The 24,132-nt window shown below is 65.0% G+C and overlaps 3 protein-coding genes across 6 annotated transcripts; all 3 read right to left on the minus strand.

The window, feature by feature from the left end:
- Window positions 1–2,089: 2,089 nt before the first annotated feature.
- ZGLP1 (zinc finger GATA like protein 1) lies at window positions 2,090–5,208 on the minus strand. Its single transcript, XM_062178588.1, has 5 exons — window positions 5,144–5,208; window positions 4,238–4,615; window positions 2,902–2,999; window positions 2,486–2,579; window positions 2,090–2,316 (listed from the first exon to the last, which is right to left on the minus strand). Exons 1-5 carry the CDS (start codon window positions 5,173–5,175, stop codon window positions 2,187–2,189), a joined length of 732 nt encoding a protein of 243 aa, XP_062034572.1. The 5' UTR covers window positions 5,176–5,208; the 3' UTR covers window positions 2,090–2,186.
- Window positions 5,209–5,668: 460 nt separating this feature from the next.
- On the minus strand, window positions 5,669–9,209 carry FDX2 (ferredoxin 2). Its single transcript, XM_062178670.1, has 5 exons — window positions 9,062–9,209; window positions 8,929–8,983; window positions 8,665–8,771; window positions 6,134–6,221; window positions 5,669–6,054 (listed from the first exon to the last, which is right to left on the minus strand). The coding sequence occupies exons 1-5, from the start codon at window positions 9,198–9,200 to the stop codon at window positions 5,898–5,900; spliced, it is 546 nt and encodes a 181-aa protein (XP_062034654.1). The 5' UTR covers window positions 9,201–9,209; the 3' UTR covers window positions 5,669–5,897.
- Window positions 9,210–9,407: 198 nt separating this feature from the next.
- RAVER1 (ribonucleoprotein, PTB binding 1) lies at window positions 9,408–23,931 on the minus strand. 4 transcript variants are annotated; one of them, XM_062178429.1, is made up of 13 exons: window positions 23,703–23,931; window positions 22,424–22,490; window positions 19,531–20,000; window positions 15,334–15,525; window positions 15,124–15,253; window positions 14,947–15,041; window positions 13,893–13,965; window positions 13,494–13,552; window positions 13,041–13,331; window positions 11,340–11,414; window positions 11,022–11,162; window positions 10,754–10,837; window positions 9,408–10,664 (listed from the first exon to the last, which is right to left on the minus strand). In XM_062178429.1, exons 1-13 carry the CDS (start codon window positions 23,919–23,921, stop codon window positions 10,518–10,520), a joined length of 2,043 nt encoding a protein of 680 aa, XP_062034413.1. In that variant the 5' UTR covers window positions 23,922–23,931; the 3' UTR covers window positions 9,408–10,517. The 4 variants fall into 4 exon arrangements, with proteins under 4 accessions (XP_062034413.1, XP_062034410.1, XP_062034412.1 ...); XM_062178426.1 differs by having other exon boundaries at window positions 11,340–11,516; XM_062178428.1 differs by lacking the exon at window positions 10,754–10,837 and having other exon boundaries at window positions 11,340–11,516.
- Window positions 23,932–24,132: the final 201 nt, after the last annotated feature.

Consider the following 24,132-nt stretch of genomic DNA (forward strand, 5'->3'; position numbering starts at 1 on the left):
GCACGGTCAGGCCCCTCTGCCGGGATGGGCGGAACCCCTTTGGGAGGGGAGGAGTCACAGTGGCGGCTGTGGTGGGCTCAGCCCTTGCACAGGACACCCCTACCCAACGCTCCGTGCCTCAGTTTACCCGCTCTGATGCCGAGCAGACGCACACGAGGTGTCAGCTCCAACCCCCATCGCACAGCATCCTGCAGCCCAGCCCAGCACAAGGAGAACAGCTGGGCCTCCTCCTGCTCCCCCCACCCCCAAGCAGGGAGCCTTGGCTGCTCCACGTGATTCGTGAGCAAAGATGAGCTCAGGGAACAGGACAGAAGGGTGCTGGGTGCTGGGTGCCAGGTACAGAAGACGAGGCACAGCCCCCCTCCAACCCCCGCCTCTTGGCGAATCCCCAGGGCCTTGCCCAGGCTGTTCCTCATCTCAGAGACCCACGGCGGGCTCCTGGTCCACGTGGGCCCCGTGGCTAAGGCACCCCCCCAACACACCTTCGTTGCTTTCATTTTTCTTCCAAGGCCAACTCTCCACTTATTCTATTGTTTGCTGCCCAAATGCCCACAGTGGCCCCTGCCTGGGGTCAAGCAGGGAGTGGGCAGGACCAACGACTGTGGCCCTCTCCTGTTCACTGCCCAGACAGCGAATTGGCAGGAAGCCGGGACCTGGAGTGGAGCCAGGCCTCGAACCCAGGCACTCGGATGTGGGACGCGCGCGAGCAGCGTCTTCAACACGCAGCCAATGCTCACCCCCTATTAGACAGCTGGGTAGGTCTTGTCTTCTAGAACATTCCAGAATCATCCAGATTTCTCTCTCCTGCACTATGTTGTTCTCTTTGCCCTACTGGTACTCAGTACTTCAATAAACTTGTCTGTGTGTGTGTGTCAGGCTGACAGCAGCCAGCCTGCTGGGCAGGCCCGCGGGCCCTATCCTGAGGGCCTGGGAATGAGCCCAAATGACTGAGTCCCTGCCACTCCATGGGAGACCCCTTGAGACCCCAGCTCTTGGCTATTCCTGCAGGAGCCACTGCTGGCATTTGGGGACAGAATGAGTGGATGGGACCTCAGTTTCTTTGCTTCTAAAGAGGATTTTTTTTTTTTAAATAAAAGATTTATTTTATTAATTTGAAAGACAAGAGTTACAGAGAGAGGTCTTCCATCTGCTGGTTCACTCCCCAAATGGCCACAATGGCCAGAGCTGGGCCTATCCAAAGCCAGGAGCCAGGAGCTCCATTTGGGTCTCCCAGGCAGGTGCAGGGGCCCAAGGACTTGGGCCATCTTCCACTGCTTTCCCAGGCCATAGCAGAGAGCTGGATCAGAAGTGGAACAGCAGGGACTCGAACCAGCGCCCATAAGAGATCCTGGTGCCACAAACGGAGGCTTAGCCCACTACACCACAGCACTATCCCTTTAAACAATTTTCAGAAATGTTAAGTTGGTGCTGGCGTTGTGGTGCAGGGAGACAGTTGCTGCCAGCGACACCGGTACCCCACATGGGTGCCAGTTCCAGTCCCAGCTGCTCCACTTCCGATCCAGCTCCCTGCTAAGGTGCCTGGGAAAGCAGCAGAAGGTGCCCCAAGTGCTTGGGCCCTTGCTGCCTCGGGAGAGACCCGGATGGAGCTCCTGGCTTCATCCTGGCCCAGCCCCAGCCACTGTGGCCATCTGGGGAGTGAACCAGCAGATGGAAGACCTCTCTCTCCCTCTCTCTAACTCTGCCTTTCCAATAAATAAATAAGTCAATTCACCCCCCAAATGGCCTCAGTCGCCGGAGGCCAGCCAGGCTGAAGCCAGGCCCGTGAGCTGGCACAGCCGCCTGCCAGGGAGCAGGTGAGCGAGCAGCTGGCGGCCAGCGTGGGACCCTGCTCTCGCGCGTGGGGCGCAGGCGGCAGCTGCTCGGCCCAATGCCCACCTGACGAAGCCCCTCGGGTGCGCCCCAGGCGTGGCCCCCCACGTCCATGAGTCCCGGCTGCCCCTCCTGCACGGGCGCGGCCCCCACAGCACATGGCTCTTCCCCGGGAATGGCTCTGTCTGCACTTTATTGTCGCTGCTCAGTACAACACGAGCGCCGCGGCCCACGGCGGCTCCTGAGGGGCCCGCAGCGCCCAGCCGGGACCCCTGAAGGGGACCTGCCAGGCATGAGGTGGGCAGGTGCTCTCCTCACTCCCCCCGCCCCAGAGGCTCCACGGGGAGAGGGCTGGCCTATGCGTCCTGAGCAGGGCCCTGGCGGGACCCCTGGGACACCCCACACCTGCCACACAGCCTTCGGGGTTGCACGCTTTTCCTGGGCACCAGCCAGCAGCGGGAGCAGCGGGTGCCGTATTTCTTGTACCTGGGGTGGGGGTACGAGAAACTGCCATTCAGGATGTAGCAGGGGAGCCCAGACACCACCGTTTTCCCCCAGAAGGGGACGTCCCCCCTCCTGCAGGCCCTACCCTGGCTCAGCTCGCAGGTCAGGTCTGGGGGCCCCCACCCCACGCCCTCCCATCCGGGCTGAGGACCTGATACCACAGGCATTGCAGAGCGGGGTGCCATCCTCCGCGTCTCTCCAGAGCGGGGTCCTCTGGGTCCGACAGGAAGCACAGCGCCGAGGCCCTGAGGGTCAGAGGTCAAGGGGCAGGGGTCAGAGGCCCAGCCGCCGAGCTCAGGAGCCCATCCGTGTGACACATGTGTGTGTGTGGGGGGTCTCGGAAGGCCCCACCTGGCTCTGGGCCCGGCCTGCGTGCACACTACCAGATGGGAGACAGATGGCGCAGCTCCCAGGGGAGGAAGCCGGGGGTGGGGGTGACTCAGCCGGCGGGGAGGGGGTGCTACCACTCCCCTTGGGCTGCTCTAAATGGGGAAGCGGAAGGCAGGGTGGGGAGAAAGACGACGAGCGCAGGACACAGGCCCCAGTTACCAAGCGCTCAGCACTCACCCAGCATCTCACTGCCTCCCGGGGGGTTGGCTTCAGGACCCCCGGCGGGGCCTGGAGGGGGCTCCTGGGTGCGGCGGCGGCTGCTGCTGTGGGCCGGGCTGGAGGGAGACGAGGTGTCAGCGCTGGGGGAGCAGTGAGCCAGTCGCCGACAGCCCCCCAAACGCAGGCTCACGATCAAGGTATCAGGCAACCCCTGTGGCCGGCGCCCTGGGCAGCAGGTGAGCCCCTGGCCTGCGGCACCACCATCCCACATGTGGCTGCTCCACCCCTGGTCTGGCTCCCTGTGTTGTGCCTGAAAAAGCAGTGCAAAGCTCCCTCCGGGTCTCCCACGCAGGTGCAGGGGCCCAAGGACTTGGACCATCTTCCGCTGCTTTCCCAGGCCATAGTAGAGAGCTGGATGGGAAGTGGAGCAGCCGGGACTCGAACCGGCACCCTTCAGGGATGCCGGCACCGTGATATGGGATGGAGGGCACCCAGGTGGTGTGTGAGCCCCCTAAAATCTGTATTGTTTAAGAGGACGGCCCTCTAGGCTCAAGGCCCAGTTATCTAACTCTGTCCTCGCTGTGTGGCCTTGGAGAAGCCAGCTCAACGTCTCCATCTGTAAAATGGACTTTCCCCAAAGCATCTGTGAGCCACAGGCCCCCAGGGCCGCCCGCCGCCACTCACTGCCGGCAGTACTGCCGCATGTGGCTGCCATTCGTGTCCAGGAAAACAGCAGTGACCCCTGGGAGGGGCAGGCCGGCTCTCTGCCGGGGAGGGGCCAGCTCGGTGGGCGGCGCCAGGGCCGGGTTGGCCTCCAGCCGCAGGCTTCCATCACGGACCCGGCTCGCGGCCAGGCGAGGCCCGCGCGGGCGCCTATATGCACAGGTCCTGCACCCGCAGAGCCACCCAACCTCAGATGGAAAACGCTCCAAGGAAAACAGGGTACTGGGGCCTGCGTGGTGGCACAGCGGGTGGAGGAGTCTCCCCCGTGACACCTCATCCCATGGGAGTCCTGGCTGCTCCACTTCCCATCCCGCTCCCTGGGAAAGCAGCAGCAGACGGCCCACGTGCCTGGGCCCCTGCCACCCCCACGGGAGACCCGGATGGAGTTGGCTTCTGCCTGCCCCAGTTCTGGCCATTGCGGCCATTTAGGGAGTGAACCAAGAGATGGGTGGACATGGACGGACACACGTGGACACGGACACAGACACAGACAGACACACACACACGGTCTTGGGGTAGGTGTTGTAAGTCCTCCAGGGTGAACCCCCTGGAGCTGGCCTTGATCCACACCCGCGGGCCGCCGAGGGGTGACTGCGGGAGACGGCCCCCGCCTGGCCAGCCCCGTCCCTACCTGTAGCTGGGCGTGATCTGCAGGCTGGCATCTGGCTTTATCTCAAAGTTCAAGGTCACCCCTTGGAACTGAGGGTCCAGTTTCTCCATGCCCCGCCGGGGCTCTGGCTGCTTCCGGGGCCTCCTCCGGGGCGGGGCAGGGGGCGCCCTTGGGGGCTCCAGGCTGAGGCACTTCTGTCTGCCCGCGGATGCGCTGCCCTGGAGTGCCTCGGCCGCCCTGGCCAGAGGCAGGGGGTCCTCTGTCCCCAGGGCCATTGGCTCCCAGCCGGGCCCAAGGGCCTGCGCGTGCCCGCCAGGAGCCCGGGGGAGCCTCGGTGGTCTCTCGTGGAGGACGCGCAGGGCGCTGACCGGGTCTTTGCAAACGCGCCAGAAGTGTAACCTGGGGACAAGCAGCCGAGCGCGGTCACCCCTACCTGGCTGACTCCGGGCTTGGGGATCCCCACCAGGGCCTGCGCCCCGCGAGCTCCCTGCCCTTGGGCAAGCCACATGTCCCCACCCCACCCCCCTGCCTAGGGCTCCAAAGCGCTCCCGAGTCCCAGCCTGAGCCGGGTGTAAAAGTTACAAAGTAATCGTGCACACAGCCGCTGCCACAGGCAGCCCCCACTGTCCCCACCTGGGAGTCGCTGGCTCACCCCGGGCAGGGACCACCCTCGGGGGCCAGGGCCGTGGCGCGGGCTCTGCCGGCTGCGATTTCGCCGATTACCAGGCTGGCCCCGCTGACCTCATGCAATCGCTGGCGTCAAAATCGCACCCTGCGGGGCTCCGAGTGCGCCGGGGACCCCGAACCGCCCCCTGGTAAGTCTCAGCAACCCCCACGGTGACCCCTGGGTAACCCCAGGGGCCGGAGGTCAAGACCCCTGGGCCCGGCGCGGCCCGGGAGAGGCGGGAGGGCGTGCGCCTTAAGTACCTGCTCCTGGGTCCGAGGCATGCGGGCGTCATCGGCTCGTGCCGCGCGGGGGGTCCTGGGGTGGGCTTGGGGTCCAGACAGCCCGGCGCCAGCAGCTCCCGCAGCACGAAGCCCGTGGCTGGCTTGGCCTCCATGGCGCCCCAGCCCCGCTCAGCCCAGCCCCCCTCCTCCTCGACGGCGCCGTGCCCCGCCCCGCCCCCGGGCCGGCTCCAGGAGGATGGGCCGCACCTGGGAGCGCGGGGCGCGCTCCTAGCGGGAGGCCTCACCCGGCTCGGGGCTGTGTAGGGTGGCATGGGGCGCCCCTCGCCCCCGGCTCTGCCCCCTCGCAGCTCCCTTCACCGGCACGGCTCGGGGCCAAGGGCGACCCCGACCCCTCCAAATCCCTCCGCGGCCGCGGGGGCGGGGCCTGGCCACGCCGGCCTCCGCCCCCAGGAAGAGGGGGCCCCCATCGCTGCTGCTGGGGGGCGGGGAGCTGGGGCCCACGCTGCCCCTCCCCCCAAGGACACTCAGCTGCCACGGGTCCGCGTTGACATTTTATTACAGCTCCAGTTCTCAGGGGTTCTGGGGCGATCGCGCCGGGAAGGGCGCGGTTCCCTCGGCGGCCTGCGCCCGGGCTGGCCCAGGAGCGCCTCCTCTCGCTCCCTCGCTCGCTCTCCCCCTCTCTCGGGCCTGTCCGTGCTCGGGGCTGGGCCTCAGGGCCGGCCCCGCGGCCATGGCGGCCCCGGCGCGGTCCTGCGCGGTGCGGCCGCGCGCGTCAGTGCGGCTTGGGCACGTGGCCGTCCACGTAGAAGTTCCTGGTGACCCTGGGCAGCGTGAACTCGGCGCCCTCCAGCTCCGGGGTGAGCACGAGCTGGCAGCCCAGCCGCGAGTTCTCCTGCAGCAGCGGCGCCATGTCCAGCAGGTCGTCCTCCCTGGGGCGGCGGGGGCGGCGTTAGCGGGCCGGCGGCGGCGGCGGGGTCCCACGCGCGGCACTCCGAGCGCCCCACTCACCTCTCCTCCGGGGCAGGCAGCAGATCCAGGTGGGCCTCACTCACGTACACGTGGCAGGTGGAGCAGGCCAGCGAGGCTTCGCAGGCCCCTGCGGGCAGGAAGCACAGGGCCCGGGTGAGCAGGGTGAGCAGGTGCCGCTCGGGTGAGCAGGTGCCGCTCAGCCAAGGGTGGCAGGGAGGGGCCCCTGGTTTCCCTCCAGGGTCTGCGCGCCCGTGGGGTGCGCCCACCACCCCGTCCTAGCTCTAGCTCTGATGGCCGGGGGGAAAACCGCACATCAACCAGCGAGAAGAGGCCACGCGTCTCTGGTCCCACCTCCCTGCCGCTGCTCCTGGGGGAGGGGCCAGCTCGCTCTGTGTGGGGCTGCACTGGAAGGGGCCCCCACCCCCCATGAGGACTGAAATAGACAGAAGCTGGGGTTTCCTGCTGACCACCTGCACCTGGACATGCTCCGGGAACACTCTGACCGAACAGGCTGTGCTTGGGGAGCGTCCCTCGTCACCTAAAACCTGCCACAGGGTTTTCACACCCAGAACAGAATCCAGAATTTCCCGGCCGGCGCTGCGGCTCACTAGGCTAATCCTCCGCCTTGCGGCGCCGGCACACCAGGTTCTAGTCCCGGTCGGGGCACCGATCCTGTCCCGGTTGCCCCTCTTCCAGGCCAGCTCTCTGCTGTGGCCAGGGAGTGCAGTGGAGGATGGCCCAAGTCCTTGGGCCCTGCACCCCATGGGAGACCAGGTTAAGCACCTGGCTCCTGCCATCGGATCAGCGCGGTGCGCCGGCCGCAGCGCGCTACCGCGGCGGCCATTGGAGGGTGAACCAACGGCAAAAGGAAGACCTTTCTCTCTGTCTCTCTCACTGTCCACTCTGCCTGTCAGGAAAAAAAAAAAAAAAAAAGAATCCAGAATTTCCCCACTCAGGCTTGGAGACCCCCCCCCCATTACCCTCAATGCAATGCGAACACAGCAAGCCCATCCTACCACAGGGCCTTTGCACCTGCTACACTCATGACCGGGGGTGCTCTTCTCATCACTGGCTCCTTCTTGTCCTTGGGGGTTCAACCCCAGTGGTCCCTCGAGTTCCCCACATCCTATTTCTTGTCTTTCTCCCCCTTGATCACCTCCCCCCACTTTAATTCTGAAGAGTGTTTGCCAACCAAAATAAGGGCGTTAACCTCTGGGTTTACCCGTCCCTCCTCTCCTCTCTACAGGCGGAGGACAGAGACAGACGGACCCGCCCCCCTGCTGCTCCCTGCACAGATGCCTGGGAACCGGAAACTCTGCCAGTCTCCCCTAGTGGGCAGCAGGGAGCCAGCTACAGCGGCGGCCACCTGGGGCTTCCCAGGAGGCGGAGCCGGTGCCAACCCTGAGTCCCCCCTCTGCCCCACTTTCTTGAGCATGGCCCATGCCTGTTTAGCCTGGGGCTGGTTCCTCATCTAGAAAATGCAGCGGGTCTCCTCCAGTGCATAAGGTTGCCATGGAAATGCAGGCAGGGGCTGGCACCTGTGACACCAGGGTCCCACAGGAGCACGGGTTCGAGCCCCAGCTGCCCCACTTCCAATCCTGCTCCTTGCTAATGCACTTGGGAAAGCAGCGCAGGACGGCCAAGGGTTTGCGCCCCTGCCATCCATGGGAGAGACCCGGATGGAGCTCCTGGCTCCTGGCTCTGGCCTGGCCCAGCCCTGGCTGTTGTGGGTATTTGGGGAGTGACCCAGCAGATGGAAGACCTCCCCCCCCTCCCTCTCTCTCTCTCCCTCTCTCTCTAACTCTGCCTTTCAAATCAATCAATAATTTTTAAAAGTCAATCAGTTAATATGTTAACATACTTAATTTCTTTCCTTTTTCTTTTTAAGACTGATTTATTTATTTGAAAGGCAGAGCTACAGAGAGGAGAGAGAGAATCTTCCATCAGCTGATTCACTCCCTGAATGGCTGCCACAGCCACGGCTGGGCTGGTGGAAGCCAGGAGCCTCTTCCGGGGCTCCCACGCCGGCGGCAGGGGCCCAGACACGTGGGCCATCCTCCGGAGCAGGATCAGAAGTGGAGCAGCCGGGACTTGAACTGGCGCCCAGTGGGATGCCGGCACTGCAGGCGGAGGCTTAGCCTTCGACGCCACAGCGCCAGCCCCGGTGTTAGGTAATTTCTGCTCTTTAACACTTGCTACATTTAAGGGCTGAGATGGGCAGGGGGTGGGTAAGAATGAGGCCCACAGGGCCTCTGCTCTCAGTGGGACAGATGACAAAGACAGAACAGGGAGACAAACACATTGGTAGGACAGTGACGGGGCCGTGGGGACTTCAGCTGGGATGAGGGAGACAGGGCTGCCCAGAGCTAACAGGTGGGACGAGAGGGAGCCAGAGCAGCCTGGGAAGGCGCATCTGACGGCGGGAACAGCAGGTGCAAAGGTCCTGGGGCAGGGGCGCTGGGACTGCAGCTCCTCCGTGGCGGGGGAGCCCTTGGGGAGAGCCACTTCTGACGGGTGGGGTTTTTCTGGGCGAGCGGATAAAGGCCTCCCCAGATTGCCCGGCCGACTACCTTCCAGGTCCAACCCATGGCGCTGGGCCAGGTGCAGCACATTGTCCCCGACTCTGCCGCTCACTGGGATCCGCTGGCCGGACCGGTCTACGAACACCACGTTGACTCTGGGGACAAAGGGGGGGCGTGGACGCCGGGATCGCCCCCCACCCCCCACCCAGAACCCAGGTTTAGGGGCTGAGGAGGGCGAGGCGAACAAAGGCCCGGAGGCGGCCGCGGGCCGCGGCGAGGGCTGAGGAAGAGGGGCGAGGCCCCGGCACTCACACGTCCCCGGGCCGCTCGGGGCCGCCGTTCTCCTCCTCTCCCGCCGGCCGCGCGCCTGGAAAACACGGTTGGGTGAGCGGCTGTGCCCGGCCCCGCCGGCATGCGACGGGTTAACGCTGCCCGCGCCCGGTACCTGTCGCCCAGAACTTCCTGATCGCCGCCGGCGCCTCGCCGGACCCTGAACAGCTCCCGGGTCTGCTCCGCCAGGAGGTCCTCGCCGCCCGCAGCAGGCCCCTAGCGTTCACGCCGCCCCGGGCCACGGAGGCGGCCATGACAGGCACCACGTGACCCGGCAACCGAGCATGCGCAGGCCGCACCCGCGAACCACGGGCCCGTAATTCTCCCAATACAAGCGCCACGGCGCTTCAGGGCGGTCCACCAGGGCTGCAGGCGGGGCAGGATGGGGCGCGCGGGTCTGCGGGGCCATCCGAGTCCCCACCCAGGCCCACTGCTTGTCCCCAAGAACCAGCCAGCTCTGATTTCTTTAAAACCGTTTACTTACAAACTTTAATTCAGCAAAGGTCTGTGTGGGAAGGTAGGGGAGAGGACATCGTTGGGGGGGTCCCCCAGAGGGAAGCTGGCGGCCCAGCAGGCCAGGGGCAGGCCCCGGGGTCACTCAGGTGGGACAGGTCCTGCTGGTGCGCAGGTGCAGGGCCCGTCGGCGCGGCGTTCGTTGGCTTCCGGCACTGGGCCAAAAGGAGGCCAGCTCCGGGCTCCAGCCTGGGGATCCAGATGGGCTTGTCTTCCACAAGGGGGGATGGCGGCGGCTCAGTGAGGCGGGCACGGAGGGGGGGGGGGGGCCAGCTTCCACACACAGCAGGGGGACTGCACCCGGGCCTGGGTGGGAGGGGAGGTGGGGGTGCTTTGCCAAGACCAAAGCTTTGGCCTTCTCCTGTCCCCAGGGTGGAGCCCGCGAGTCCAGGGGGCCCATCCCCAGGCCAGAGCTGTTTGGTCCTGAGTCAAGAGGCTCTGGCCGCCGGCCTGCGGCCCGGCGTTAAGGCATCAGAAGGCGCGGGGACTTGTGGTGCGGACGGGGACGGGAGAGGGGCACAGGCCAGAGCGGGCAGGCAAGGGCCAGGAGACAGCCGTGCCCACAGTGGACGTGGGGAAGAGGGCAGGGCCGAGCGGTTTCAAACTGCAACGTGTGGAATGGAGGCCCAGACGGGCCGGACCTAGAAGGATCAGAGCTGGGGGGTGGGGTGGGGTGGGGGGCGCCCTGGATGGTTTAAAAAATAATAAAAATCAGAAAAGGAAACCGAAGTCAATTGTCGGAGTTAAGAAGGGGGGTGAGGGGACAGTCTGCTCCTCACGGGAGGCCGGGACCTCCAAGGCACTGGAAAGGCCCGATCAGGGGGGAGGGCGGGGGGCCCCTCTCTCTTAAGGCTGCGGGGTTTCAGCGCGGGGAGCAGGCCCCGGGCGCCCCCATGCCCCCTGGGCTCCGGCCAGCTGCTCAGCAGTCTTTCCGAGATTTCTCTATTACCGAAAGAAAGAAAATTCCAAAGGAAAAAAAAAAAAAAACACAAAACGAAACACCAGAAAACCCAAAAGTGATTTGGTGCGGGCCCTGCGGCTCGTCCGGTGCCAGCCCCCTAGAAAATCCGCTTCCGCTTCAGGTAGGAGTCCGCGTAGTGGCCGCCGAGGCCCTGGGAGTGCTGGCCCACGTAGCTCCCCTCCGGGCTGGGCTCGGGCGAGGGCAGCAGGTGGGCAAAGCTGCGTTTCTGGCCGCCCAGTGGGGTCTGCAGACAGAGGGCAGGGGGAGCCGGGTCAGGGGCCGCCCCAGCGCCGGGGCTCCCCAGCCCCGAGGGGCCCCACCCCCCGCCCGTACCTTCAGCAGGTGGCTGTGACCATTGGGCCCAGGGCCGAGGCCCAGGAGCCCCTCACTGGAGCCCAGTGGGGAGGAGCCGACCGCCTGGGAGAAGTGGGAGAGAGGGGCATGGGTCAGTCCCCGGGGGCTTCCACCTGCGGCCTGGCCCTGGCCCACGTTAGCGCCGGGACCTGGGCACACAGCTCTGGCTGCGAGTGCCAGCTGCCTCATGGGGGCCAGTGGGAAGTGTGGGGGTGACACGGGACCTCCCCGGCCCCGCCCTCCTCACCTTGCTGAGGTGGCTCTGCTTGAGGCCGGCCTGCAGGCCGCTGGTGAAGTAGGACGTGGGTGACCCGGAGTAGAAGTGAGACAGAGGCCCCCCGCCGCCCCCGCCACTCCGCTCGCTGAAGCCCCCGGGCGGGGGCGACATCTGCAGAGAGGGGGCAGCTGAGTGAGGCTGGGGTGGGGGGCGGGCATTGTCCCCTTCCCCACGAGGCCCCACGTGGAGGCGCCCAGCCATGCAAGGAAGGGCACCGCACGTCCGTCGCTCTCAGCGCCCCTGGCCGGGGAGCCGATGGCTTCACTGCGAGGCATGGGCAGCGCTCACCTTGTGGCGGCTGGGTCTGTGTTGGCCGAAGCCTGGTTCTCGTGGGTGGCTGAAGAGCCGCCGAGGCCCCCCGTCCTGAATCAAAGCGGGAGAAGCACGTCGGGGTGGGGTCCGCGCCAAACTGCTCTGGGCTGAACTCCACCGCCGCGCTGGCCTCCAGGAGTCCGGGCCCTCCACCTGCGCCCACAGGGCAGGGGGCAGCTGGAGTGAGACTGCTGTGCAGCCGGGCCCTGTGACAGCCGCTGGGCGGGAGGGAGCCCGGTGAGGCCGGGCGTGGCGCTGCCGGGGCCGCCGGGGGGGTGCTTCCCCAGGCACTGGCTTCGCTCACTGACTTAAGCCCAGTGGGGACACATCCGACCCAGGGCTCCCCAGGGACCAGATCTCCAGGCAGAGACAGAGCCCAAGGTCAAGACAGGGGCAGACAGGGAGCCGGGCCTCCCAGGAGAGACAGACAGACAGACAGGAAGCCGGGCCTCCCAGGAGAGACAGACAGACAGACGGAGAAGAAGCCGGGCCTCCCAGGAGAGACAGACAGACAGACGGAGAGGAAGCTGAGCCTCCCAGGAGAGACAGACAGACAGATGGACAGGAAGCCGAGCCTCCCAGGAGAGACAGACAGACAGATGGAGAGGAAGCTGAGCCTCCCAGGAGAGACAGACAGACAGACAGATGGACAGGAAGCCGAGCCTCCCAGGAGAGACAGACAGACAGACAGGAAGCCGAGCCTCCCAGGAGAGAAAGACAGACAGACGGAGAGGAAGCCGAGCCTCCCAGGAGAGACAGACAGACAGACAGACAGGAAGCTGAGCCTCCCAGGAGAGACAGACAGACAGACAGGAAGCCGGGCCTCCCAGGAGAGACAGACAGACAGACAGGAAGCCGGGCCTCCCAGGAGAGACAGACAGACAGATGGAGAGGAAGCTGAGCCTCCCAGGAGAGACAGACAGACAGACAGGGAGCCGGGCCTCCCAGGAGAGAAAGACAGACAGATGGAGAGGAAGCTGAGCCTCCCAGGAGAGACAGACAGACAGACAGATGGACAGGAAGCCGAGCCTCCCAGGAGAGACAGACAGACAGATGGAGAGGAAGCCGAGCCTCCCAGGAAAGACAGACAGACAGATGGACAGGAAGCCGAGCCTCCCAGGAGAGACAGACAGACAGAATGACGGACAGGAAGCTGAGCCTCCCAAGAGAGAGACACAGACAGGAAGCTGAGCCTCCTAGGAGATGGAAGGAGACATACAGACACGAAGCCGGGCCTCCAAGGAGACAGACAGACGGACAGAAGCTGAGCATCCCAGGAGAGAGACAGACTGACGGACAGGAAGCTGGGCCTCCCAGGAGAGATGTGACAGATGCAGGGTAGGGGGCCCAGGTGCAGGGAATGGACAGACAGGAGCAGGTCTGATGGGCAAACAGGGGACTTCCGGGCCCCACAGGGCCAGTCCTGGGGAGCCACAGGGGAGGGAGCCCTTATCCGACACTTGGGGGAAGCAGTGACGTGGGGTGCTAGTGGCGGGATGGGGCCCCATTCTGAACAGGAAGCCCGCTGCCCACGGCCGGAGGCCATCGCCCACAGCACTGGCAGTGCCCCTGCGTGTGCCCCCAGGGGCGGGACTCTGGCGCCCTCGGGAGTCAGATCTGGGGTGGGGAGCTCAGCCCGTCCCGGAGGGAGGGGCGCTGGCCCTCAGGGCTACTCACCGAGGGGTAGTCAAAGCCATAGCTGTCAGGCAGTCCGGGTTCAGGGGGCAGGCGGGCGCTGGCGAGGGGGCTGAGCAGGCGGGACTTGAGCTGGAAGGCTTTGCCGCCCCCGCCTCTGGGGGCCGGGGGGTTAGGCGGGGGGCCCTCAGCTGGATGGCGGCCTCTTCCGGCGCCTCCCCAGCCGCGGGCCTCCTTACCCGCCAGGCTGCTGGCTGGGAGCACGCTGTGCAGATTCAGGTAGGGGTTCAGGGGGATCCGGTAGTCTTTCGGGGGCTCCCCCAGCAGCGAGGCCTGCGGCAGGAGGGCGGCGTTGGTGAGGGTCTCGGGCAGAGGCTGGGCGGGGCTGGGCACTGGGCGGGGCCGGGCAGAGGCTGGGCGGGGCCAGGCGCTGGGCGGGGCCGGGCAGAGGCTGGGTGGGGCCGGACAGAGGCTAGGCGCTGGGCGGGGCCTTACCCCAGTATTCGGTGGCCCCCCATCTTTCTGCAGGCCTCTGAGGCTATTGCTGCGGAGCCCTGCAGGGGCAGAGGGTGGCGTGAGCTGGGCTGCCGGGGCCCCAGGCCCATGGCCTCCCGGTCACCCCCGGAGGGACCCAGCAGGGGTGGCATCTCGGGGCAGGGCCCCTCCTACAGAGGAGCATCAGGCCCAGCCCCGCAGGACCCTTCTTCCTGGCGGCCCTGGAGTGGCCACTGCACACTGCCAGCTACGGCATCCACTCCCAGCATGCTCTGGGCCGCTCCGGCAGGCTGAGCACCAATCACAGGCCAGGACACTGAGCCCCAGAGGCCACCCAGCTGGAGACTGACCACTCCCAGGGAAGAGAGGGCTGGGGCAGGGGAAGCAGGCCTGCGTTACCTGTAGACACCTCCCCGAGGAGGGGGTTGGCTGGCTGTGCCCCGAGGGGCGAGTCTCCCAGGATTCCAGGCTTCTAAGGACAGAGCAGAGCCAGGTGAGGGGAGGCCAGGGTGGCCCCACACCCACACTCCGACCCAGTGTGACCCCATCTGGCCGGCAGGGGGTGATGGAGGGCCTCCACTGTGTCTGTGCCCTGCAGCATCACGGGGCACACTCAGGGCTGTCACCGCGCATGTCCTACGCTCAGCCCCCTGGCCAAGCACACAGGGTTTCATCGTCACAGGGCAGAACCGTGAGGGGACACACCCACGTCCCTGCCCAGGGCCCCTCGGGCCACACAGCAGCGCACAGGGGACTCTGTAACAGAGTGCTCCAGAAGTTCACGAAAAATGGGACAGGCAGGAGAGAGCGCGTGCTTCCACCTGCTGGTTCACTCCCCAGATGCCTACAAGAGCCAGGACTGGGCCAGGCCACAGCCAGGAGCCCAGGACTCCATCCAGGCCCCCCAAAAGGGTAACAGTCCTGAGCCATCAACCGCTGCCTTCCAACGTGCGCGCTAGCAGGAAGCTGGGTTGAAAGCAGAGCTGGGATGGGGCCGGCACTGTGGCGCAGCAGGTTAAGCCACCATCTGCAGTGCCGGTTCAGGACCCGGCTGCTCCACTTCCGATCCAGCTCTCTGCTATGGCCTGGGAAAGCAGTGGAGGATGGCCCAGGTCCTTGGGCCCCTGCACCACATGAGAGACCTGGGAGAAACTGGCAAGCTGTGTGTGTGTGTGTGTGTAGGGGGTGGGGCCTGGCCTTTCCTCCCCAGGAGCTGCGGGGCAGCCTCCGTCCACAAACTGCTCCCGGGCAGCGGCTCTCCCGGGCCACACCCGGCCTCTGGCTGTAATGGGTGTGTCCCGGTCCTCTGACCCCCGTGTGGCCGACGCCAGGTGCTCTCTGCAGACCGCCATGAGGGGCGCCCTGCACCCTGGCCAGTGAACCGCTGGCAGCCCGACAGGGTCTGAAAGGGAAGGGCATGGGGGGGCCTGGCGGGCCGGGGGGCAGCCCTTACCTTCTGGCCCTGGTTCTGCAGGGCGAGCTGCAGCAGCGCGGTGGACAGGGCAGGCCCATTGAGCAGCGGCATGGCTGGAGGGGCGCCCAGGAGGCCTGGGAAGAGGCGGGAGGTGGGCCGGGGCCTGGCTGGCAGCGCCCCGCCCCGCCGGCAGCCCCGCCCCACCCCGCCCCTTACCCTGCTTGCCGCTGGCGTGGCCCTGCAGCAGCGGGTTGAGCAGCAGCTGGAGGGAGGCGGACGGGCCCAGGTTGCCGAGCAGCTGCAGGAGGCTGGGCTCGGGCAGGAGCCCCTTGCCCCGGTGGAGGGCCTGCGCGGAGGGACGAGGGCGGCTCAGGGCGCTGCTGGGCCTCCCAGGTCCCGGGGCGCCCCTGGCCCGCGCACACTCACCGTGGCCTGGGCGGCGATGAGCGCAGCCAGCATGCTGCGGCCAGGGGGGCCCGGGGCGCAGAAGGACACGCGCAGGTGGCTGCCCCCCAGGGCCAGCCCGTCGGCCTGCTGCTGCGCCTCCTCCGCCATCTCGGCCGTCTCGTACTCCAGCACCGCAAAGCCCTTCAGCTGCCCGTCCTGGCCGCACGCCAGCTGTGGGGGGAGGCGGCCATGAGTGACAGCGGCGCTGCGCGACGGCGACCCACCCGCTCCTGCACCAGGGTCTGCCCCATGGCCCCAAGAGGCCACACTGGACCCATTTTCCAGAAGCAGCAACTGAGGCTCTGAGAGGTCAGCCCAGCCCTGACCACAGCTGACGGCCAGGCCACAGAGAAGGGGCTTAGCCTGGGATGCACAAGGTGGCTCTGGATCACTGCTCGCTACAAGCCCGGGCTGGGGGCACTGCAGCGGGGCTGGGAAGGGGGCAGCCTGTGGGCGGGGCGAGCGGCCTCCCAGCTGGGGTTCAAGGCCAACAGCACAGGGCAGGCTGGTGGGAGGCCGTGAACAGCCAGCGCGGAGGTCCGGTCACGGCCGGGCCAGCGAAGTCTTCAGAGCCACAGCTCTTTCAGGAACCCGGGGCCAGACGTGTGCCAGGACTGAGGATTGTGGGAGACAAGAAGGGAAGCCGCACCTGCTGTGTGTCGCCCACAGATCGCCTGGCAGCAAGACACACAAAAACAGTCCCAAACGTCCCATTCCGGACAGGTCCGCCTCTGGCACCAAGTGGGCGAGCCACCGGCTGGGGAACGAGCCTGCTGCTTCCCAGGGCATGCTGGGTGCTGCAACTGTGGGCGGGGACCGTCCCACGGGGAGCAGGTGCTGGGTCCCTGCCTGGCCTCAAGGGACGGCCCTGCACGCCCACGGGCCGGGTGCCATGAGCGGCACGGCCCCGTCCACAGCCCCTATTCCCCCTGCTCAGAGACGGGCTGTCCCTCGTGCAGGCCACAGAGCAGGCTGTCCGCCTGATGGGACCTGCCCCCTCAGGGTGGCAGAAGCTGTCTCAAACGATGCTGTCCCTCCAGGTCCCAAGAGATGTACAGATGGCTGGGTCGTGGTTTGGGACAATGCAAGGTCCTAGTGCAGGGCCCATAGAGGGGAGAGCTTGGAGCCCAACACAGACACTGCAGAGCAGGTGGAAAAACAAAACCCAGCCAGGCCCGCCAAGGCCAAGGCCACGGGAACAGGAAGTGGCAATATCTATGAGGACACTTGAAAAAGTTCATGTTGGGGCCAGGGCTGTCACACAGGGGTCAGCAGCCCACAAGAGCTCTAGTTCGAGGTTCAAGTCCCAGCTGCTCCACTTCCCATCCAGCTCCCTGCTCATGTGCCTGGGAAAGCAGCAGGGGATGGCCCAAGTGCTTGGGCCCCTCTAGATGAGGCTCCTGGCTCCTGGCTTCAACCTGGCCCAGGCCCAGCCATTACAGCCATTTGGAAAGTGAACCAATGGATGGACGGTCTGTCTTTCGGTCTCTGTCACTCCCTCTCTTCTATCTCTAACTGACCTTCAAATCCAAAAATACATTTTAAAAAATATATGTAAAAAAAAAAAATTTCATGCAAAAAGGAATTCAAAGTTTATTTTGTTGCCAAACCTGGAGGCGGGTATTGTGGCCCAGCAGATTAATCCACTGTTTGAGATGCCAGCGTCCTGTGTGGAGGAGGCACTGTCCCACTCCCAGCCCCCCACTTATCCAGCTCCCCGCCCGCTAATGCACCCAGGAAGCAGGGGAGGATGGCCCGAGGGGCCCCGGCACCCACATGTGAGACCCGGATGGAGCTCCAGGCTCCCGGCTTTGGCTGCTGCAGCCATATGGGCAGTGGACTAGCAGATGGAATCTCTCTCTCTCTCTCTCTGCTATTCTGCCTTTCAATACAGAAATCTTTTTAAAAAATGTTTTGAGGCCGGCGCCGTGGCTTAACAGGCTAATCCTCTGCCTTGCAGCGCCGGCACACCGGGTTCTAGTCCCGGTTGGGGCACCGGATTCTATCCCGGTTGCCCCTCTTCCAGGCCAGCTCTCTGCTGTGGCCCGGGAAGGCAGTGGAGGATGGCCCAAGTCCTTGGGCCCTGCGCCTGCATGGGAGACCAGGAGAAGCACCTGGCTCCTGCCATGGGATCAGCGCGGTGCGCCAGCCGCAGCGGCCATTGGAGGGTGAACCAACAGCAAAAAGGAAGACCTTTCTCTCTGTCTCTCTCTCTCTCACTATCCACTCTGCCTGTCAAAATAAATAAATAAAATAAATAAATAAATAAATAATGTTTTTAAACCCATACATACGGGGAGTCTTCAAACAGTCTGTGAAGGAAGAGCGTTATGAAGACACTATGCATGGGGCTCAAACTTTTTTAGCACCAAAATAAACCAACCTTTTTGTTTGTTTTAAGGATTTACTTATTTATTTATTTATTTGAGAGGCGGAGTTACAGACAGCAGGAGAGAGAGGTCTTCCATCCACTGGTTCACTCCTCAAATGGCTACAAAGGCCGGAGCTGGGCTGATCCGGAGCCAGGAGCCAGGAGCTTCTTCCAGGTCTCCCACATGGGTGCAGGGGCCCAAGCACTTGGGCCATCTTCCGCTGCTTTCCCAGGCCACAGCAGAGAGCTGGATAGGAAGTGGAGCAGCTGGGACTAGAACTGGCGCCCCTGTGGGATGCTGGTGCTGCAGGCGGAGGCTTTACCTGCTGCGCCACAGCGCCGGCCCCTAAGTCTCCTTTCCATTTCATTTTCCCAAGGACGTTCTGTAGCAGCCTCGCAGATTCTGAACTGTGTGCTACAGCCTGAGCAGCTCTAATCCCAAACCCAGAATCTCAAGGCTCCAAAAGCCAGGGCTTTTCCCACATCCTGTCCGTACTCAGAAAACGTCAGGTTTCCAGGCACTTGGGCTTTCAGGTTTTGGATGAAGGATGCTGGACCAGTACAATCCCAACGGAAGGAGGTACCAACTGGGCGGGCGGGGCCGGGCGGGGGCCGGGCGGGGCCTTTATCACGGACAGCACAGACTGGAGCACGCGAGGTCTCGAGGTCGCGGGATGCCTGCTTTGTGTAGCAGCTGGTGTCCTAGGTGGGCAGGGAGCGCCCGATTAAGAGCATGGCTCCCAAGGTCAGCTGCCCGACCTTGAACCCCAGCCTACATCTCGCCGGCCAGTCATGGCCAATGGCTGCACAAAATCTCCGTCCCTATTTTCTCACCAGTGAAATGAGGCCGGCACTGGGCCCACCACATGGGGTTTTTATGAGGATTAAGATGCTCGGGGCGGGGGCTGGCGCTGTGGCATAGCGGGTAAAGCCGCTGCCTGTGGCACCCGCATCCCATATGGGCACCGGTTCAGGACCCGGCTGCTCCACTTCCCATCCAGCTCTCTGCTATGCTCTGGGAAAGCAGTAGAAGATGGCCCAAGTCCTTGGGCTCCTGCACCCCCATGGGAGACCCGGAAGAGGCTCCTGGCTTTGGATCGGCGCAGCTCCAGCTGTTGCGGCCATTTGGGGAATGAACCAGCGGATGGAAGACCTCTGTCTCTCCCTCTCACTGTAACTCTCTCTCAAATAAATAAAATTTTTTATAAAAAAAAAAAATGCTGGGGGCAGGGGAGGGGGCGGAGAGAGACAAAGCTGCCACCTGTGGCGCACGCATCCCCTGTGTGTCCCAGCTGCTCCGCTCTGACCCAGCTCTCTGCTATGGCCTGGGAAATGGCCCAAGTGCCTGGGGCCCCGGAGCTCGTGGGGGGCTGCTGGATGCAGGATGAGAGCACCCACAGGCGTGCCTGGCACGGGTGCCTCGAGTGAACACGGGCCTGGCCTGCCGAGAAGCGAGCGTGAGGTTCGGAGCGGCGGCTCGCTGTGCTGCCGGCCCAGCACACAGCAGGGCTGGGTCTGGCCAAGCCGGACTGAAACAGACGGAGGCTCCCCCCAGGCAGCCTCCCCCAGGCCTGCTCCGGGGCGGAGACCCTGCGAGTTCTCCCGAACAGCCCTCCCGAGCGCGCCGGCGACAACGGGCTGACCAGGCCTCATGGCTCCGGACGTGGGGTGCCCGAGCCACGCCGAAGCCTGCGGTCGCACTGCATTCAGGCTGGCCCACACGGGCTCCCGCCTCCCACGGCCCGGGGGCCCCCTCCAGACTCACATCGCAGCCGAGGTGCCCTGGGCCCGGCGGCAGAGCTCACCTGGCAGAAGGTGGGCGTGTGGACGGCCGACAGCGCCTGGCGCAGGGCGTCCACGTCGCTGAAGCCGGGGGGCAGGCGGTCCACGCAGAGGCAGCGGGAGTGCAGCAGCGCCGGCGTCAGGTGCCCGGCGTCTGTCCAGTGCACGTAGAGGGTGCGCGAGCCCAGCGGCTTGCCCAGCAGGTCCGACTTGGCGCGCGCGGCCGAGTCCTTCTTCATGTACTCGGCGAAGCCGTAGCCCTTGGAGTGGCCGCTGCACTTGCTGTAAACCAGGAAGCAGCGCTCCAGGCTCCCGAAGGGCCGCACCAGCTCCTCGAACTGCGCCTGCGTGAGGCTGGGGGGCAGGTTGGCCACGCACAGCAGGGCGTCGGTGGGCTGCAGCTGCACCGACAGCTCGCGCTCCCGCAGGCGGCTGTGGTGGAACGCGGTGATGGCTGCTTCTGCCTGCTCCCCATTCAGCAAGGTCACGAAGGCTGTGGGGGCAGGAGGCGACACAGGGTCAGTCCCCTCACCCCGCGGCCGCCCAGCCCACCACCCCATCAACCTAGGGTGGTCCCCAAAGGCAGAGCCCCCAGGACCTTGCGGGCATGGTTGCCGGCCCCGGGCAAGTCTCCCGAGGCTAGTGGCCAAGCCGAGGGCGCTGACGCCAGGACCCTCGGTGGGCTTGGGCCTCAGCTGCTCCTCTGCCTCATGGCCTTTCCGGGCCACCCACGTCCCTTGGCCCTCACAAGCCCCCCAGCAGGTGCAACAAGCTTTGTTCCAAAGGGCAATCAGACAACGCCACACCGGCGGCTTCTCCACGCAGGGCCGGGCCTCGTGGCCTCCCTCACCTCCTCTCCATCTCTGCCGGCCGCTTCCTGGACACCAGGCACGCTCGGCCTTTGCAGCGCTGGTCTCCCCGAGCGTGGGCCACTGAGCCCTACCCCTGCATCTGGGCAACTCCCACCCTCACGCGGCCCAAGAAGCCTGCCGTCCCGCTCAGATCCCAGCCCTCGGCCCCCACGGTGCCAGCCCAAGGCCACTTCACCTCCATGTTTGGAACCGCTGGACTAACACCCTCCTCCCCAGCCTGGCCCAGCCGTGTGGGTCACACGTGTGGCCCTGGCACCCAGCACTTGACAGATCTGTGTGAATGACAAGGGTCACTCAGCACCTGGATCCCCGGCCCTGGCACGTACAGGCGGCCCTCCACAGTCGCAGGTTCTGAATCCATGGATTCAACCCACCAGATCGAAGACTCCTTGCGGACGGTTGTGTGCCTGGCCTGTGGTCCAGACGCCAAGGTGGGCACCCGTGTCCCCTATCAGAGCGCCTGGTTGGAGTGTGGGCTCCGCTCCCCATCCCAGCTTCCTGCTAATGAGGACCCTGGGAGGCACCAAGTGACAGCTCGAGTAACCAGGTCCTGGGAGACCGGCTCCCGGCTTTGGCCTCCGGCCCAGGTCACTGCGAACATTTGGGAAACGAAATAGCAGACGGGAGCTTTCGATCTGCTTCTCAGAAAAAGAATTTCAAGATTTATGTATTTGAAAGAGTTATAGACAAAGAGAGATCTTCTAGCCATGGCTTCATTCTCCAACGGCCACAACAACTTGGGCCGGGCCAGGCCAAAGCCAGGAGCCTGGAACCCCATCCAGGTCTCCCACGTGCATACGCGGGCCCAAGCGCTTGGATCCTCTGCTGCTGCTCTCCTGGGAGCATTAGCAGGGAATCGGACTGGAAGTGGAGCAGCCTGGACTCCAAGAAGCACCCATACGGGATGCCGGCAGTGCAGGCAGTGGCTTACCTCACTGTGCCACAGCGCCAGCCCCATCAAACAAATCCTCTTAAAAGGTACTGCACGCGGACTGTCCCCTAAGCAACACACCATGCGGACATTCGTATCCAGTACTACCAGTCATCTAGAGACGATGTAAAACATGGAAGATACACACAGGTGTACTGGTTTAGAGAGGGGACGTTGAGATCTTTGGGGTGGTGGGTGTTTCTGGAACTAACGCCCCTCAGATGCGAGGACAAATGTACTCAGTACTCAGGAGCCAGCTGACCTGTGGACCCTGCCACCGTCTAGCACACACCTACTGTGTGCCCGGCGCTCACAGCCTGGCGAGCACGTTCATGTTTGGGGTTCTACGGCCAACCCAAGCAGGGGCAGTGACTGTGCGGGTCATGTTCAATTCCCAGGGAAGAAAACCAAGCCTGTGGCCACGGGGAGGAAGCAGGGTCTGAACCCCAGGCCTGCTGTCTCCAGGTCCACTCACTGACCTGGCCCACCAGGCTGGTCTCCAAGGGACACCTGGCCTCAGCTCCTTCCCGTCCAAGGTACAGAGAGCAACCGAAGGCCCTGGAAGGTCTAGCGGCTGGCACAGCCTGGCAGGCAGACACCCACTGATCTGTCCCCAGGCGCACAGAGCTGGGCTTTCAGGGCAGGGGCAGCCGGGAGCCAGCAACGACAGCCCATAGTGCCTGGGTCTGGGACGAGGACCTGCACGACCCCTCTGGGGAACAGGGCTAGCATGGCAGTAGCGATGGCTAAGGCCAGTGGTAGAAGGAAGAGCCCAGGAGGCTAAGGCTGAGGCTTAGCATCAGGTTTGCCGTGGAACTGGAGCTGGCTTCATGCAGGTCGGCGAGCGGCAAGGGGAAATCCCGGGGGGAGAGAGCCTGGAGGGAGGCGGCCTTCAGGAGAGACGGAGAGGACACGGACCAGGCGGAAGCCCGGGACAGCCGGGCACGGGTCGTGCTAGCAGGCCTGGAGGGGACACCCAGCATGCCCAAAGACGGCCACTGGTGACAAGGGACAGCCTGGGGGCACCTGCAGCCCTGGCGTGGGCCGTGGTCTCGGCCTGACACCCAGCCTTCCAGCTGCCCCTGCCCTGGCCCGCCCCGCGGCCCCACAAACCTGTCCCTTTGTATTTGTCCACAAAACAGTACTTGAGCTCATAGTCGCTGAGAAGGTCGTGCACTTCCTGTAGAGAGGGAAGCGGAGAGACAGCGGTCACCACGGACGGCAGGGGCCAGCACGCGGCCCCCTGCCAGCAGTCCCCACCCCTGCACACAGGTGAGCAAAGCAGAGGTCAGGGTGGTGACTGGCCCCAGAGCTGGCACTCGCGGCCTGCCCACGGAGCGACACCTGCCAGTCAGCTGGGCGCGCACTGTCCAGCTCACGTACTTCACACACCCCCGGGCACACAGCCTCCTGCAAGCCAGCGTGGGGGGCGAGGCGCTGGGGTGCGCCTGTGCCACACACACAGCACGCTGCGCACCAGGGCCAGCACGCCCGGCTGGGAACACAGGCCCCAGCAGCCTCCAGAAACCAGTGCCTGCTTGCCAGCCCCTGCCCCCGGCTGTCCCCCAAGTCACTCCTGGGGCACCCCCTACTCGCTATGTGCCCATCGGCGGGCAGGGCCGGTCAGTGGCAGGTGCACTGGTGGGCAAGGCGGCAGCGAGGCAGGACCGATCCCGGCCGCTGCAGGCCAGGGTGGTGTAGACGCTGTTTTCCTGGGTCCAAAGAGCACCGGGAAGCTATGCCCCAACCAGGCCCTGAGAGAAGGGCACGCCAGGCAGGATGACCAGCCACAGGAGGCCCCTCCGGACAATGGCGCGTTCTACCCAGCCCTCCACCCCCCGATTTCCTACAGGTCTGTGGGATGCGGGTGGGAGACCTCACTCTTCCAAAGTAATCCTGGGTCTCCCGGGGAACTACGACCCGTACAACTTCCGTGTCTCTCTCCAAGACGGAATAAATGCCTGACAGGGCAGGGGCTGTTCTAACCAACCTGAAACTTCTGGGCATGAGGTCCCGCCCCACCCACCTTCCCCGCGGTAGAGGGGGTGGGGGAAAAAGCACAGTCGAAGCCGGGGACAGCTGGTGTCCCTGTGTCCACACGTCCCAAACACAATTCTAACGAGGCCACAGCTCCCCGCCCCCCTCGAGCACTTGGTCTCGCCCAAGCCTGTGGTCGCCCCTAGCAACGCCCTCCCTCAGGCCCAAGTTGGTTTCTCCCTTCATCACGGTCCCCCCCAACATCCCGTTCTTGGTCTCTCCCGACCCCGCGTGGATCCCACGGCCCTGCCGACGCCCCCCCACGCACGCCGGCGGTGGAGCCTACCGGCTGCCCCCCCGGCGCACGCGCACGGTGGTATTTCCCGCCACGCTCCCACACCAAACCCCCCCATACCTGGTTGGTCACGTCCCCAGGGAGGCCCCGGATCAGTATCTTGCGGCGGTTACGGAACTGGCGCTCGGTGTGTTCCAGACGTCTCCGGATCTCTTCGGGATCCAGGGGCGGCAACTCTTCTTCGGGTGCCCGGCGCTCCGCGGCATCGCCGACTTCCACCTCGGCCCCAGCCTCCGGGCTCAGCGGGGGCCGGTGAGTAACGGACACGTCGGCCGCCATCTTGGGAAACCCGGCGCCTTCTGGGACCAGCGAGCCGGGGCGGAGCGGCATAGAGCGGCAACGGGGGCGCACCCGCCGATTGGCTGAAGGAAGCCCCGCCTCCCTCCCGAGTCCCTCAGCCCATTGGCTAAGGGCCCAACCCGCCCCCCCTGTGCGTTCAAGCAGCGTCTGGGGCCCACAGGCTCCGCCCCTTTCCCCCCTCCCTCCCCGC

The sequence above is a fragment of the Lepus europaeus genome, chromosome 20 (genome assembly GCF_033115175.1).
Source record: "Lepus europaeus isolate LE1 chromosome 20, mLepTim1.pri, whole genome shotgun sequence".
Taxonomy (NCBI): domain Eukaryota; kingdom Metazoa; phylum Chordata; class Mammalia; order Lagomorpha; family Leporidae; genus Lepus; species Lepus europaeus.

Coding starts and splice junctions, on each gene's coding strand:
- ZGLP1 (XM_062178588.1), bottom strand. CDS start 5,175: ATGACGCCCGCATGCCTCGGACCCAGGAGCAG. Junction 4,616..5,143: donor TGCCTCGGACCCAGGAGCAG/GTACTTAAGGCG, acceptor GCTTGTCCCCAG/GTTACACTTCTGGCGCGTTT. Junction 2,580..2,901: donor GGGAGGCAGTGAGATGCTGG/GTGAGTGCTGAG, acceptor TCTGACCCTCAG/GGCCTCGGCGCTGTGCTTCC.
- FDX2 (XM_062178670.1), bottom strand. CDS start 9,200: ATGGCCGCCTCCGTGGCCCGGGGCGGCGTGAACGCTAGGGGCCTGCTG. Junction 8,984..9,061: donor CAGGAAGTTCTGGGCGACAG/GTACCGGGCGCG, acceptor CGTGTTTTCCAG/GCGCGCGGCCGGCGGGAGAG. Junction 6,222..8,664: donor CCATGGGTTGGACCTGGAAG/GTAGTCGGCCGG, acceptor TCCTGCCCGCAG/GGGCCTGCGAAGCCTCGCTG.
- RAVER1 (XM_062178426.1), bottom strand. CDS start 23,921: ATGGCGGCCGACGTGTCCGTTACTCACCGGCCCCCGCTGAGCCCGGAG. Junction 22,491..23,702: donor CTGGGGACGTGACCAACCAG/GTATGGGGGGGT, acceptor CCCTCTCTACAG/GAAGTGCACGACCTTCTCAG. Junction 15,526..19,530: donor ACACGCCCACCTTCTGCCAG/GTGAGCTCTGCC, acceptor CTCCCCCCACAG/CTGGCGTGCGGCCAGGACGG.